The following is a 16,491-nucleotide window of genomic DNA, read 5'->3' on the forward strand; positions in this document are numbered from 1 at the left end:
GGGGTCTAGTTCCGACGCATGGGGAGTCGGAGGAGCAGAGGGATGGAGGAACGGGGGAACAGAGGAATGGAGGATCAGAGGAACAGAGGATCGGAGGATGGCCTGACCTAGGGAGTCAATCCCCTAGGCCGGCTTTAACAGGAGTTGACTAGGACCAGGCCCAAGTCAGAGAACAGAAGAGCAGGGCTTAGAAAAGGTAATATTCAGACTGAGTATCTACAGACAGATGTACATATGTTTATATACTCTAAGTAATTAGCATAGCACAGCAGGAGGCTATGTGCTGAGTGTACAGGATAAGAAGATGACTGAGACATACGAGAATAAGGCTCAGAGAAAAGTATGTACGCGATGGATCAATAATCGCTAGGGTATAGGGATTACTGGGTACCCAAAAAGCGGAACTATGATACTAAACTGGGGATAGGACCAGTTGAGTGGTTCCTAGTCTAGGGGTGGACCGGTGAGGCGGTCAGACAGATTAATAGTTCGGGTGGGACAACACAAGCGGAACCAAAGGAACTGAACGGGTTGGAAAAGTGGAGGGAGTAGGAGTAGGGTCAGGCGGACCGATAGGGCGGAGGAGCGGAACCCCAGATAGGGTCGGATGGAAGGGGTATGGGGTCGGAGGACATAGGGGTAATGTTGGAAAAGCAGAACAGAGTCGGGCAGAGGTAGCAGGGCTAATCCTGCTGAGATGCACTTTGTGCATTGTCAGGGAAGGAGGAATGAAGCAGACAGGGAAACAGGGGGTCGGACCAGGGGTGGGGATGTTCATGGGTGGTATTGGAGGTGCTCGTATCCGGTATATGACATGCTGGAATTCTTTGAGATATTGGATCTAGGGGAGCTTAACTGGTTGTTAGGACTCAAGGTGACGAGAGACTGTGAAGCGTGTACCTTGACTCTATCTCAAAAGGCCTACATGGACACCATAGTCGACTGGTTTTACCTAGGGAATGTGAAGAACGTGTCAACACCAATGGAGCCAGGTGCGATCCTATCTATTGATCAGTCTCCCAGCACAGCAGCGCAGCTAGATGCGATGCGCAATGTACCATATCAACGAGCAATCAGATCCCTCATGTATGCAGCCACCAGCATGCGACCTGACATCACATTCGCCATTGCCACCCTGTCACAGTTTATGTGCAACCCTGGTAGGACACACTGGGAAGCCACCAAGCACGTGTTGCGTTACCTGAAAGGTACTGCGGATTACAAACTTACCCTTGGATCCACAGATGGAGGTATCAAGGCATTTGTCGACGCTGACTGGGCATCACAACCTCACAGACTCGGACATTTGATGTCTGGATATATCGTCATGCTAAACAGCAGTCCCATTGCTTGGATTGTGTGAAAGCAGCCACTGATCGCGTTGTCTACTGCAGAGGCTGAGTACATCGCCCTGACAAGCATTGCGAGAGAAGTACTTTACCTTCAGTTCCTCATTGGAGAGCTCTATGAATCAACCCCACTCCCTACCCCCATCTTCTGCGACAACCAAGCAGCAATAGCGCTTGTGTCAGATGGAAAATTCCAATCCCAAACCAAGCACATCGACTTACGGTATCACTTCATCCGTTCCCACGTTAAGAATGAGACTTTCCAACTGTTCTACTGCCCAACTGACCATAACGTCACTGATGCATTCACCAAGGCCCTACCTCAGCTGAGCCTGCAAAAGCTACGAGGGCAAATGTCCCTGGCTTGCACTCAAGGGGGAGTGTTGGAGTCTGAATGATCTGAGCAATCAGAGATGAAGAAAACTGACCGATCCGAGATGGTTGAGGAGGGAGAGTGACAGGTGGTCTGATCCCAAGCCAAAACGGACATTGATGAGCAACGCATTGACATCAGCTCATGTCTAGCAATATGTTACTTATTTGTTTGATATATTTTTCGTTTCTACGAAGCTTACTATAAGAACACCACCAGTAGCACGAGTGCATCTCAGCTTCTTTCAAGAGACTGAGATGTGAGTTAATAGTTTCTATGTATCGATTAGGACCCAGCTAACAAGTCAATAGTATACTTGTTCATTAGGTACTTAGCTTGTTGCACGAGCTTCTTTCAAGAGACTGAGATTATACTTGTTCATTAGATCGTCCCCAAGGCCCCACAATAAATTACTCACCACAGTTCAAAAATTAACCTCCTGCTGCCCTTCGCGTTGTTAGGCAACTGGTACAAGCTCTACCCACAGCCAGACATACCAGGCTGTGACTGCTTCTTCTGGCTCTTACTCTGGCTCACCTTTCTTGAAGTTGCCCACTATGGTCGAAAACTTGAGCCTGAAGACTATATCTTTCCCATGATGGGTGCTGAATGGCATTGTCCACTGCGGCGAACCTATCTCACATGACACCATTCAAGTGTGGATTGATGAGGCAACCACGGAAGCTGGAATCCCATGAGGAGCAGGTGACAACTTCACAACCCACACCTATCGATGTGGTGGTGCACAGTGGCATTGGATGTTTGCACCTGTTGGCCAATGCTGGACTCTCACCAGGGTGAGGTGGTGGGGTTCATGGGCAGAGAATGAGAATGTGAGTCCCAGTTTCACTGCATCAGCAAACTACTTCAGTTCTGTACAGAGCTGTACAATACGAAAGATACACAGCTTAGTCCCTTCTGTACACTTCACTTGTACAGACTGCCACAGACACCCACCGAGAATTGCTTTATGTACAATATTTCAATACTGTGACAAAAAAACATCATGTGCTACTGTCCAGTAGCACACTTACCTGTAAAGTTGTACCAGTTCTGTCCACACATGTAAAAGATGTACGCAATCACAAGAGTGTATTAGATCACAGACAGTAATGCAGAAACACGGATGCAGATACTGGTAGTTGTAAGATACACGAGCACTACTAATAATGATGGATGATACTAGTCACGAAATAGCGGTCCAAATCTAATCAAGCATGACCCGCAAATGACGATGCTTTGATGCGTCCTTGCCAGTCAAGTTTGCAGGACTGCGCCCTGTGTAGATTTAATTAGTGAAGACTTATTTTGAAAAAAGCTCCTTACCATCCTTCTGCAGCCCACTCGCAAAGCTGTTGTGTCAACTTAGGGCCGTGATACACGTGCTTCATGATCTTCTTGAGTTCAGCAACCATCGAGAGATAGACAGAGGAGTAGTCTTTGGTAGTAAACTTTGGAAAATACTTGCCACTGCCATTCTTGACTAACCCATCAAAGACACAGTTGTACTACAAATTTGGCATCAGCACTGTGGGTACAAGTGCAGCAGCGAAGAAATCAATCTACTACACAGTTGGGTCTTTGCTGCCTGCTGCCTCGCTTGGGAACAAGTGTGTTCGACCCTTAAGGGGATTGCTACTGGGGAATACTAGTCTCTGTCTAAAGCGACCCTATAGGATGAAAGATCTGCAAAAGCGGATGAAACAGATAGGATGCGAAACATACAGATTCGTCGGATGGAGTGGATGGCACTTGCGGATCGGACAGGATGCGAATCAACTGTTGAAGGAAGTTCATTAAAGGTTGGATGGATAGTGGGTATAAGTCAAAGCTGATCTTCTGGTAAGGTGCAGGAAAAGTGGGAGGAAGTTACATGCAGTAAGTATTTTTCGAAAACCTCCATGCTTATAGGGTACAGTATTTTCAAGGAACATAGAGATATAGGTAGCGAGTCTAGACCGTGCCATAAGCTATCCAAAAAATACTGGAGTGTGAGAGGATATGTCTGTGTTCAGTCAGTAACAAGAAAATGCGTGTGAGTACGTACCAATGAGGTAGAATGGATGTGGACAGAACGGATGCGGCGGATGCGCAAGCTATAGGGGGAGATCCGAAGGTATCCGCATGTCATCCAAAAGCGGATGTGTATTGGATGGAATGGATAAGTGTCGGATGGACGTTGGATGGACGCCTGATGCATCGGAAAAGTGGTGGATACGAGCCTAGTGTAGGGATACTCCCTATAGCGCATCATTAGTATGAAATAAATATATATATAAGTACTGCAGCACAAACAAAAGCCAAAGACTCCAAAGGTAACTCCTCTTTGAAGATATTGGGTCTCCTGTGAGCAATACAATAGGAACCAGTGTAGAAGAAGGCGATGGCAGCTGCCTTGAGTGCAGGGTGAGCAGCATTGTTGGTTTTCCCAAGTTCATCCACACTGTTGCGAAGAAACACAGTCATCCAACAGTTCTGTAGCAGCGTTCACAACCCAGGTAGTGTGAGCTTGAGGAAGTACGTCAGCTGAGAGGATGAGGTTATACATGGAGGGCACTGGTGCTGATAGCTATCTTCTTGAGGTCGGAGCACCAGGTTGATAAGTCTTCATATAGCTAGATAATAGTGTGTGAGGAATTGAGCCAGTGACAATGGACATACTTACCAGCTTGGCCATATCAGCCTTGTGGTCGGGCCATATACCTAGTCGGCCTCATGAGTGAGATATCTTGGGGAAAACAAATACATACCCGCTTCTACCTCATTACCTGCTTCAAGCCATTTGACGAGTGACATTGAGAGTGCTTCAGTGACTGAAAGAGGCAAATCCTTGATGGCATCTGGGAATGCATTCTCAATTGCATACTGGGCATGACACTCTGATTTTGCCTCCTCAAGAAAGGTCTTCCACTGTGAAGGATACCAGCTGAGTTGGGTCGGCTTAGGGCCTTCAGTAGGTTCCTTAGACTTGGATGATTTGACCTTCTTAGCCTTAACGCCCGAGTCATGTGACTTTGCATTTGTGGCTTGAGTTTCTTGGTGCCAGATGAGATCGAGCATTGTGGGGTCAGGGAGGCATGGACATCCATTTTTCTTGTGGTGACCCTGTAAGACATCCTCCGGCTTGGTAGGCTTCAAGGGAATGATTATTGAACTCTGTGAAATCATAAAGGACGTACCCCATCCATAACATCATTGCTATTGGAGGTCTTATCGACTGCTAACAATCCAAGTGCAACATTCTCGTCTTCATCTCGTGAATGCTGGAATTCAAAATCAGATGGTAGAGTGATAGCCTGAGGTTGGGACACCGATATCCCTTCCTTCAAAAAGCCTGATCTCATTAGTGACAGATACAATTAGTAAATGATCGCATACTGGGATGCACACTATGACACCCATGATCTCCTCCCCAACCAATTTCGCCGTCATCATTATCACTTTCTTCATCAGTGTCGCTTTTGTCAGCATCATCTGTAGAGGATTTGTCATCCCCAGATGTTGAGACTTCAGCTTGAGCTTCCTGGGAAAATGACAGGAGGGGGGCGCCACGATAATTAGTTTCACCTTGTGCTTCCTGACAGATTGGCTGGAGAGAAGGATCTAGAGTTGAGTAGAAGTCAGCTTGTGAATGTGGCATCGTGTTAACCGAGGTCGTCTTTGAAAAATCTGATTGTGATAAAGTGTCAATGCTCGTGCTAGTGGCAGGCTTCTGACTGGCGCTCTTGGCAGTTATTGAGGAGGTATTGAGAACTTGCTCCATGCGAGAAGGGACGATTGGTGGATGGAACCCAAAATGTTCACCATCTTCGCACTGTACAAAATTTGGTTGATTGGGCACCTTGATGCTGGAGGCAAAGGCAGCAATGTTCTTGATAGGAGAGTTAAAAGTAAACAGTTAGTCTACATAATTACAAAAGCAAAGCTCACCTTGGCTTTTTTGCCTTGTTTTCTTGAAGGCGGAGCGCTGGAATCTACTGCTGGCTGTGAGGCACTATATGGTGGAGGAGCCTTCAACATAGTGTCATACTAGTTAGTAATATTGCTTATGAGTACAATAAAAGTTACCTTTGAGCGACTCCCGCAACCCTTGCTAGGTGGTACTGGAGCGAGAGGGTTCACAGGAGCATTTGAATCAAGGGTGGTTGAGCCTTTGGGTTTGGTTGCCCACCCAGGCGCATCCAACAAGGCACTAATTCTCTCAAGCTGACTATTCCTACCCCCCTTCCCAGCACCTGCACGATTAGTACGTCGAAGGTTCGAGTTGTCTGCCACATCCAAGTCAGGGATTGACCGTGGGGGCTGTACTGGTGGTGACGCATCAGCCTGCGATTGCCATCGCTTTGCCATCGCTTCTACGAGTGTCTTCCCGAGATCAGAATCCGCAGCTTTATGCTTTGTCTTGTGTTTCTTGGGACTACCAGCACATTGCGCAGGCATAGTAGAACTACTTGTAGTAGAGCTGGGAATATAAGAAGAGTAGGGAGCCTCTGAGCAATATTCACAAATACTCACTTTTATCCTTGGGCTTCATGTTGTAGTCCGGTGGTCATCACAGGCAATTTTTGGACATATGAGTCAAGTTGCTTGCAAGTCGCAACATGCTGATGTGTAAGTTCAGTAGATTAAAGTTCAAAACTTAAGTGACGCCGAGAACTGCAGGAATCTCACACAGATTGACATAGTAGACCCTGATGCCCTCTGACTCGGTGTGGATGATTCTAACATATGGAGACATACATCATGACTACCAAGTAACTATTTAGGTATGAAGCGTTTTGGAACAGAAAATCTAAGTACAGTTGTATTAATGTCATGAAGATCGGGTCTTGTTCCACTTTGACAGGCCTAATGGGCACTGCAGCTTCCATCAGTCATGTTGCCTCCAGCTGGCCTCATGTGTCCAGTCATGTCATTAGGTAAATCAGTGACTCCCAGATCTACTGCACCTGCGGAATCAGGAGCATCTCCGGTTGACCGTTTTTGCTTGAGGATTGTTCTGGCAAATAATAGCTCAGGGGATGGTTCGTCCTTTGGAAGCTCTGCATGATGTCTATCTGACATCTTGAGCACAGCATCAAAGGGTACCGAATCTGGGTTGTCATTGTTCCTCATCAGCCCTGTACCATTACTTTGCAAGTGGAATGAGATTCTTGAAGTAGGGATGAATCTGCATTTCAAGCTTCTGCATATCCTCCAAGTGGTAAAAGAACCCCATCTTGGCTTGGTCACACTCCGCGTAAGAGTTAGCGGACCATGCGTGGGGTAGCCATTCAGATCCATGGCCCCTAGACTTGAGAGCCCGTTTCATCCCCAGGGGACCTCTGAATTTGATGCAGATCCAGGCGAAGACATAAAAGAGGGATTCAAGATTGTCAGAAAAGGTGTGTCTGATAAATGTAGTCTGTTGCAGTCTTGAATGTGAAGCTTTCTTTCGAGTTTTCTTCTGTGCAGACACCACAGGAATGATATCCGAGAGCTGGTGAAGAAGCTTCCACGACATGAACAGTACTGTACCCTGGTCATTTTGTGAGCAGGTGTCCATCAAAAACAGAGTCAGGAAGTTAAACACTGACCTGTACCACCAATATGGTAGCTGATTACCCTGAAGAATACACACAGCAAATTCCCAGTCTATCAATGTGCCATGGGAGCCATTGCTGTCGTCCTTGATCATAGCGTTGTTAAGGCTGCGATCTCAATGCAGAATACCTTGCTCTTCAACCACTATCTTCTGAACTGGAAAAAGGTAAGTCAAAAATTTAGATATCATCGCACAAGCGTGTACTTACTGGCAACAATATCCTGGATCACACTCACTAACTCTGCCTTTGTGTGGAACATATGCAATGGTTGCGCATGGGGCTTCAAAACTAGCCGGATATGAGTGTGGAAGGTACCTTTTATACTCTCCATTGTTGTATAGTGATACTTCTCTGTTTAGTCGACCTCCTCAGGTGCAATCTTGACGAGCCAGTGTTCTATAAGTTCAGGTACACCATGGACCCCTTCATATTATTCAACATGATGACCTCGTTCAACACGTCCTCCTTACTCCCTAGAACCCAATGATCTTTAATAATATATTCATTCTCACCCCTCCTCGTCAAGTAGCACACAGTACCACGACCGACAAGGCCTTGGCTAGAGAAGATGACTTCCAGGATATCATAGTAGTTATGATTGACTCAGATTTTTCCGATCAGCTCTGGAAGAGGTGCAAGGAGGGGATCTGCAGGAAGGGGCATAGGGAGACCTTCATGGAGGAGGAAGGTCTTCAGGGAGGAGGAGTTCTTTTGGGAGAGGGTCTTCAGGATCTTCAAGATCTTCAGGCAGGGTATGTTCAGACAGAACCGACCCTGGATGGCTCAGGACCTTCTGACTCGGATATGGGATCATCTGTGCCTTCCATTGGCACACTCTCAAGGATGACAGGTGCACTCTCATTCTGTTGTCTATGAGCGTATTTGGTGGCGTTATCAGTAGCTCCAGCGGTAGTAGGAAGAGTGAAGGTGGAGGATTGTTGGAGTTGGCAGGGCTGAAGTGTCTTAGTGAAGATACTGATAGTAGGATCATACCCAATGCACTCGAGGCCACCAAAAACGATGCATGAGAAGGTATGTAAGAATCTGTCCAGATCCCGGTCCATATTGATGCAAGGGGTTACAATACCACCTGAGTGGTCATACAAGTGCACCCGAAGATCTCGATATCCATTGCAAACTGAATGAAGTGTCTCCAGGGCTGGCGCCTTAAAAGAAGGTATGCCTTCCTATCAATAGTCTTAGCAATAGTAGAGGTAGGATGGTACCTTAGGAACCATCAGCTCACAGTTTTTGCACAGGTAGATGAATGATCAACATACTTTTGGGATGTCAACTTGCATACCGCCTTGATTGTATCCCACCTAGCCTCCATGTCATCCAGTAAGGCTAGGTCAGGTTTGCACTTGATTTCCTCGTCCTTGACTGGGCGCGTGGAGTTCGCACCGCTCCATGTCCATATCACTCCACTGGGATTGAACTTGGTGAGCTTATCATTTGCTGCAGTGAGGGCAACAGCGACAGTATTGAAGAACCCTGCAAAGTTCGTCTCATCATTGGTTGATGGTGGCATTGGTCCCGCCGGTGCTGTGCCAACATCAGGCAAGTGCTTGCCGAGGTCTGCCAGTGAGTCGTCCACATCAACTGCTACATCCTTGCCGTCATTCCCTTGGTCTTCTTCTTCTGAGTCCTGTTCTTCGTCCTCTTCATCATCCTCTCTGAGATCCTGCCCACTTTTGTCAGGTAACTTGCTAGCATGCCACTCGTGTGTGGGAAACACCCAATTCCAACAGTGATTCACATTATTGTACAGTGACACTGACTCGGTTTCGCCCTTGTTGGTGGAATTTTGATTAATCCTAAAATTACGAAGGTAGAGGGGTGTTTTGGTATTTAAAGAAACAGTAAGTGAGTTTGCAAGAGGAATTGTAGTGCCAAAGGTTTTGAATATCAAGGAAAGTACATGGCTGAGGTGCCCATCATCAGGTTCCTGTAGAATCAAACCATTGAGTTCCCTTTCAGTGAGTACATCCATGGTAGGAACATCATTAATCTTGGGTGCAGACATCAGAGATGATAGCTTCATCCCATAGTCTACAGACTGAGGTTGGATGTATGCGTGTGGCATGGTTGTTGATAGTGAACAATGTTAATGACATGCCAGCAGGAACACACTTCTCACCATCAATAAACATCACAAGAATTGTCTTATTGAGGATAGATCATCTATGGATTCTACGCATTACTACAGCAATAAAGGGAAAAAGGTATTTTTATCCCAAAACTGATTTAACCAGAACTCTGATGTGTGGTCCAAACTATTATATGCAGTGAGATGCATGTCTGCAATAGCGCCAAAGTGCGGAACAAGATTGACAGGTGCCCTCAATTGAGAGATGGGTATAACATCCCCTATACGAGTCCCATTAGAGCACTTTGCTCTCTTGAGCGAATGCAGCTGTGTGGTCGGGTCGCGATCACCAGAGATATTAAAGTGTTGGACATAGATCAAAAACTGATCTTTCCATGTCAAAGGGGTGCCACGTCTAGCCATGGGACGCATGATAAGTCGAAGCTGCGCCACAGCATGACCTGAGGAGATGGGGGATAAATTAAATTAAAATGATATTGACATTGCAGCATGAGACAATACAGATAGAAGCTTACCTGAAAGACCACTAGTCGGCCAAGAGCACCCTGCTTCAGTTTGGACAATGACCGTGTCGTAATGACCCAAAATCCAGGGGCCACCAGGTGGTGCGCAGTTCAGTGTCTGAGCAGGTTGAATACAACAAGGATCATGAAATTCTGTGTCTTGAAGACGGATTTTGATCCAAACTTGAAGTTTATTGAAAGGAAGTATGGCGGAAGGTCCAGCTCTTCTAGGACCGCCTATCGGATGAATGTGATTGTGTCCAAAGGTGGCCTCACATTGAAGATAATCAGCGATAGCTGATCACAGATCAGGAAGGCCGAACCTGTCGGCAATTTCATCAACAGTGACATTCCTAATGGTGGGATCATAGGAAAGATGGAAGGCAGTGCATTGAACAACGAATGAGTGCAGAGGTAAAGGTACTGAATCTCTATGCTGGAGTACCTTAGTGATAGCAAAATAGTCAGTGATGGGACATGAGTGTCCAGATGAATGGACCGTAGATGGACACTTGATAGCAGTTTCATCAGCATCAGGTGTCAACATTGTCTTTGGGGTCTATGTCAACATCTTGCAGACTTTGATCACAATCTAAAAGGTTGATGGCGAGCTCAAATCGACGACACTTGTCGGCTCGGTTGAGATGTCGACAGATCTGCGGATCATAGTTGATGTTGTTGCTAGATCTTGCAGGGTCTTTAATCTCCGTGATATGTTCGGTGATGTCGGCAGTCCATTGGCTCGTGACGCCACTGTTGTGAATGCTGGGGACAATACTCTGCATCAATTCAAGCTTGGGTATATGCCAATGTATTAATGACATTGTTGTGTTGCCCACAACGAGCTCCAGCAGTGATAATCATGTCCTTCTTCACATGGAATTCATCCAGTGCACCAGAGATAAGCTTGAGATTGTTCTCGTCAATGCGCGGCAACTGCACAAGGTAACGGAATTGCATGAGCACGCATACTGCAGCAAGGACACTGGGGGGCACTGCATCCACACTAACTGCAATAATAGATCACTGTATGTCATGGTGACAACGACCAGTGACTTGTTTCAACTTCAAGATCCCTTCATGAAAGTGCTGAAAACTGGTGATGGGCTGTAGAACAGAGAAGTGAAAATTGATTTCAGATTCTCCAACAGATACAATGAGCCATTGGGCATCATGGTTGTAGAACTCTTTATGAATGTGGTGGAGTGTTTCGGGGGTAAGGAAATAGGAAGGATCTGCGAATATCCAGTCACTCCAGAATGGCTTGTCAACACCGTTCAGGTGAAATTTTTGGGCTTCACAGAAATGTGCCTCGAGATCATTTGGATCAGCGCGTGAGCATACAACAGCGAGCTGGGCAAGAGTTGTTGATCTTGTCCGAGGTTCATGCCAGAAGCTATCTCCAAACTGCATATACATCACCATCGTCACAGGAGATGTTTTCCCCCCAACAGTCAACAGCATCATTGCTTCAGGCATATCGACAATATAACTTGCAAGGGTAGTAAAGCAATAACGGCTGCGCCCGATGGGGTCAGACAGCATGATACCATGTTTGGCAGCCTGTTTCAGCAGACGTAAAATGAGGTCGAGGAATTGGTGGATAAGACAGTCCTGCAACACACCCTTCATGCATTTTTTCTTCTGGACAAACTTCAGGACAGGTAGAAGCACAGTGAGGACAAAAGAGTTGGTCAACAATTTTGAGCGCATGTTCATGTGGAGATTGGCAAGGCTGATGAGGAGTGGATGAGCGATGCAATTGCCTGTCAATGATGTAATGGTAGTCTTGTCTGAGGATAAAATCATGCCAAGGAGGGTTGCACCCGCAGGTAAAGCAGACTTCAAGGAGACATCAGCGATTGATCCCGCCATCGGATACGTTACGCACCTGCATTTCCCAAGCATGATCTCCTGTCATCCATTCGGTATATACATGGCAGGCTTTCTGCGCACAAGTATATACTCTCCAAGCGCTGTAGTCCATACAATCATGAAACAGTGGATGGTTGAAGATGTTCAAGATGCACTCGAGAGGATCATGCCAGTACAGAACAACAGGTGACTTCGTAGGATGCATTGTAGTGATCACTTGCGACTTCCAACACAGACCACTTGGCAACATTTCAGCCCGGCCCCGTAACTCTCTTGCTGAGCAGAATGATAAAGATAAGTCCTTGATCTAGATACTCTTAAATGTAAGCCGTAGCGATGACCTTGAAGTTGGGAGGCACTCACCATTTCGAGGGCTAGAAATGAATCTATCTTCCCCATGCTTAATCCCGAGTGCAGAAGCCATGATGAAACTTGCCATTCTTTCCGACAGCTGAACGGATAATAGAGGTTGGTCTTGCAATGTATACTGTTCTCATTGGAGTCAACGAGGCTCAGAAACATGTATCCTTCCTTGAAGGCAAGCGGGGGATTGGGAAAATGGTCTGTAAATTCACTACTCTCATCCTGTGTCTTGTCCTGAGGTGTTCCCCCCATACTCTCTCCTTCACTAAAAAAGTCACCTGAATCCACTGGTTCATAGGACTCAGATATGTAAGGTTTGATGTCTGAATCGTCCACATCCATGGGATGATCTTCCAGCAGGAGCAGCTGGATTGCTCGAGTTGTATCAGATCATCAAGCCAGGTATTACACCCGGATAAGGGCTGACTCATATGGCGAGCAACAGATGAGTGATCTTTGAATTTCTTGCCACACGAAGGACAATAACTTGAAGCTTCAGGCATGCTGAAGTTGTCAACATACGAAGTCCAGGCCCAGCATTTTCTGATAATTCTTCTACAATGATCACAGGCCCAGCACTTTCCGATAATCCTTCTTCACATATGATGACCATTTCTACTATACAATCCTTATCAGTCAGCACTTCTGGTTTATACTTGCAAAATTCTCTCCAAGCCTACCACAACAGTGATGGGGACTCTCGTGAGCCATGTCGTCCGAATCTGCACACCAGTTATCATACTAGTGGTATGTCCGATATATTGGAAGTTGTTGACAATTTCAATGCTATGGTGAGTCAGTCTTTCAACATTTTTGTAAAGTCTCAAAAGGATCAGCATTTCAACAGTCCGTCAAAGATCCATCTGATGGTGAAGCAAACCTGATGATGGACCTCGTAAGAGCGAAGCACGACATTTTTCAAGCTCAGAAGGCCCTCACAGATTCAATACTACAAGAACACGAGGTTTTGTCAAGCTTGTTGAGATTCCAAGCTGAAACTGCAGGGAAGAGGTTGGATGATGTGGACCTTGGACTAGGATATATGCGAGTTGTCTTCAAGAAGCATGGTTGGACTCATCACCCTCAGGCCCTTCTATCCGGACAGGGATGTCTGCATGCCGGTAAGCTTGATATTCTGGTATCACAGGATGAACTGATGTCTGAACACATCACAGACAACTTAGAAAATGCACTGCATGTCACCATTCGGCTTGATTAATTCTGTTTGTTGGCACATTCCGCATTTTTCTTTTATGTTCAACATATGTACCATGTAAATTCTTGCGATATTGTTTATATGTCCAAAATATATGTTTGCATTGGTTCGTAAATTTCAGTGTGCTACTAGTACTACGAGTGATGTAAATGACTCTGAAATATACTAAGCACAGTGTTTACTACTTTGATCATGACACTTGCAACTCGAAGCTGTGCAAAGCCGTGACTCTGTGAGTGGCTGGAAGTAAGTGGTTCTGTAGCTACATTTGAAGCCTGTGCTACTGTAGTAGTTGAAGTCTGGAAGAAACCGTGACTCTGTGAGTGACTGGAGGTAAGTGGTGCTGTAGCTACTGTATGCTGTGAGCTTTGTGTGAACTGTGACATTTTGTGGTTGGCTGTAGCTAGGGTGAGAATTTAAGTCTTCTGTAGACGAAGTTGGTAGTTTGCTGATGTGACTCATTTCTGCTCCTGAAAATGAATTAGCATGACACACTGATCCGGTACCTCCTCAATGAGCTCTCCACATACGAAAATGACCACAGTGACACCCTCTGTCCAACGCAACGTGAGGCTGATGCATCTCTGCTTGGAGAGCACTTGCTCGTCAAGCCTGTGTGCATCCAAGACCTGCAGTCAATGCAGGAATGCATCTCAGCTGATGTGGCAGGTTTGTGGAGTGACCTATGCACCCTTGCAGCCACACTCTGCAAGGGACAGCTGACTCATGCACCTGAGTCGCCCAGCCACACAAATATGTGCGACTTGGACACTCTGTACTCGCCAACTCTGCCATCACACCCAGGCAACTCCTGCACCACATATCCACGCCTCAGTCCCCCCAAGGAACTGTTCTTGGCCCTGCCATGCCCTGCTGTTCCCTCCTCCATTCTCCCACAGCCCTCCACACTCACTCGAATGGCAAACAGCCTGACCACTGGTTCACGCCTGCTACCCGAGAAGGGACTCATCATCCCTGATGTCCCAACATGATGCTCTGATGGGAGTCACACACCCAGAGCTGCCTCTTGGAGACAGATCGTGAAACACTGGGCAGATGGCGACCCTGAGCATGGCTTGCTCATTCCACTTCAAGATTGGCTGCCTGAGTGGATCCATGGGAAGAACAAGAATTTTTTCGCAATGAAGTACCACCAGTGCTCGGTGATCGCACTGGAGTTTCTCAACCGGTAAGTATTTTCACCAACTGCACAGGCACATGAACTCTCACCCACACCATCACCATTCCACGCACATAGGTTTGACGGGCATGAGCCTGCATTTCTTGCCACATATCCAGAGGCCACTGAGGGCCACACAGCCTTGCTCTGCACAATCAACTGTGTGAAGAGGGAGCGCGGGGATATCATCCCTCGCAAGTGGTGAGTCGCGTCTCTCACATGCTGCCAGTGACCATGCCAATGATCTTTAAAGACCTTTTTCTCAACATCGAGGAAGCTCTCCAAACACTTTGGCTTCTTTTTTCGATGCCATGACCTCACAATTGCATGCAGAAGCAGGACAGATGGCTCGCATTCAAAGTCGTGTTCCCTTTTTCATTTTCAAGTTCTTCAAGCTGAGTCTCATAGGTCCCATCATTCCCAATATCTCACAAGTTTCGTGAACTGGTCCATACTGTACATCCACTACTACTAGCTACCTCTAATTTCCGTGTGTCTAATGTTCAAGCCTTTCATTCAGGACAAGGACACACATCCCATTGTCCCAGACTGCTCTCTCTTTCCTCCGCCAGCATTTGCAGCCGCCAGCTCGTCCCTCGGCTTTGTTTCCCCCCAGCAGAGAAAACGAATGGCGGGGGAAGGCAGGATCACGTGACTGTGCATTACCATATATGGTGTGCCAAGAGGTAAACTTTTCAAACTAAGTAACATTGATGTGAATTTTATATATCTAATCTAAGAATTTATGGGGACTGGTTTTGTGGCTGTGTGTGGGAGACGCGTAGCTCGCTAAAGGCCACATGGGAACACTTAGCTCACTTAAACCTCAATTTAGAAATTTTGCGTGGTTCTGTCAATCGGAGTTTCAATTTCCAAAAACTGTTGTCCCTTACTATACTGTCCAATCCAAAATTGAGCCACAAGGGATTCAGCCACAATATATAGAAAAAGAACACCAAGGAAATAGAAAAATGTGAAAACAACAATGATGTATATGTACTGTAATTGTGTATACATGAAAATGTGAAAAATGCGAAAATGTGAAAGTGTGAAAATGCAAAAATGCCAAAATATAAAGATAGGAAAAATGGGCAATGGGTAAACATGGGAATGGAGAAATGGGGTGAATGAGGAGATGGGAGGAGGAGGATGGGAGAATGGGAGAATGGGAGAACAGGAGAATGGGAGAATGGGAGAACGGGAGAATGGGAGACAGGAGATAGGAAAGCAGAAAATAGGACACAGGAGAATTTTTTGGGAAGGGCAAGAGTCAACAGCAAGACACAAACAGTGAGACTGAAGTTTACCTGGGACACTTCAATCGGACCAGCACGTTCAAGCTAGACTGTAATTCGCAAACAGTTTCCTCTGCAACCTGCCTATGCGACAACATTCAACAGATGTCAAGGGCTGACGCTAGAGAAAGCCGTGCTTGACTTGCGCACAGATTCGTTCGCACATGGACAGCTATACAGTTATCTATCAGTCCTTGAGACACCATCACTCCTTGATACAAACACATCTCCCGCATTCACAACACACTTCATAGCCTCAAAAATACTTCCACAAGGATAATTGACCTTGCCTCTCACATGGTATCAAAAATTTTATGAACTTAGTCAGTGAAGTTGCTTTTGAGATGTGTGTTTTCACACCCCGAAGCCTTATTCTGAAATTTATAATCTATCTTATTCAACATTATTCAACATTAAACATTAAACTACTTTATCATGCATCAAATAATCAAAAGTGTATTAACAAGTATCTAAGCTCTCAAGAACATGTATAATAGCCGGAAAACATCATGAACTACATGTGTGGTGTAGAAAACAGTGTCGGCTAGTGTCACGAGTGCGAACCATTTTGCTATAGTTGGATAAGCTAAGATTAGCTAAGAAGTCACGTGTCTCAAGGAACGATAATGGGCAAAAAAGAGG

General features: G+C 46.0%; 5 protein-coding genes across 5 annotated transcripts; 2 read left to right on the plus strand and 3 right to left on the minus strand.

Annotated features, from left to right (window-relative positions):
- Window positions 1-2,420: 2,420 nt before the first annotated feature.
- On the plus strand, window positions 2,421-2,573 carry EDB91DRAFT_1007584 (uncharacterized protein; the record flags this gene model as incomplete). Its single annotated transcript, XM_041312351.1, has 1 exon — window positions 2,421-2,573. A coding segment is annotated over one exon (153 nt), but the record flags the coding sequence as incomplete, so codon positions are not given.
- A 360-nt stretch (window positions 2,574-2,933) lies between these two features.
- Window positions 2,934-6,162, minus strand: EDB91DRAFT_1251662 (uncharacterized protein; the record flags this gene model as incomplete). The annotated part of the gene is made up of 10 exons (XM_041323408.1): window positions 2,934-3,000; window positions 3,049-3,230; window positions 4,018-4,197; window positions 4,269-4,337; window positions 4,388-4,425; window positions 4,473-4,854; window positions 4,902-5,056; window positions 5,101-5,593; window positions 5,653-5,733; window positions 5,791-6,162. 10 exons carry the CDS (start codon window positions 6,160-6,162, stop codon window positions 2,934-2,936), a joined length of 2,019 nt encoding a protein of 672 aa, XP_041173951.1.
- Window positions 6,163-7,910: 1,748 nt separating this feature from the next.
- EDB91DRAFT_1251664 (uncharacterized protein) lies at window positions 7,911-9,393 on the minus strand (the record flags this gene model as incomplete). Its single annotated transcript, XM_041323409.1, has 3 exons — window positions 7,911-8,039; window positions 8,081-8,494; window positions 8,554-9,393. The coding sequence occupies 3 exons, from the start codon at window positions 9,391-9,393 to the stop codon at window positions 7,911-7,913; spliced, it is 1,383 nt and encodes a 460-aa protein (XP_041173952.1).
- A 1,060-nt stretch (window positions 9,394-10,453) lies between these two features.
- On the minus strand, window positions 10,454-11,817 carry EDB91DRAFT_1251665 (uncharacterized protein; the record flags this gene model as incomplete). Its single annotated transcript, XM_041323410.1, has 4 exons — window positions 10,454-10,699; window positions 10,743-10,930; window positions 10,970-11,762; window positions 11,812-11,817. 4 exons carry the CDS (start codon window positions 11,815-11,817, stop codon window positions 10,454-10,456), a joined length of 1,233 nt encoding a protein of 410 aa, XP_041173953.1.
- Window positions 11,818-12,907: 1,090 nt separating this feature from the next.
- EDB91DRAFT_1251666 (uncharacterized protein) lies at window positions 12,908-14,805 on the plus strand (the record flags this gene model as incomplete). Its single annotated transcript, XM_041323411.1, has 7 exons — window positions 12,908-12,949; window positions 13,006-13,279; window positions 13,334-13,356; window positions 13,860-14,354; window positions 14,412-14,563; window positions 14,633-14,755; window positions 14,784-14,805. 7 exons carry the CDS (start codon window positions 12,908-12,910, stop codon window positions 14,803-14,805), a joined length of 1,131 nt encoding a protein of 376 aa, XP_041173954.1.
- Between the last annotated feature and the right edge of the window lie 1,686 nt (window positions 14,806-16,491).

This window comes from Suillus paluster (genome assembly GCF_016628075.1).
Source record: "Suillus paluster strain FC165 chromosome Unknown EDB91scaffold_57, whole genome shotgun sequence".
Taxonomy (NCBI): Eukaryota; Fungi; Basidiomycota; class Agaricomycetes; order Boletales; family Suillaceae; genus Suillus; species Suillus paluster.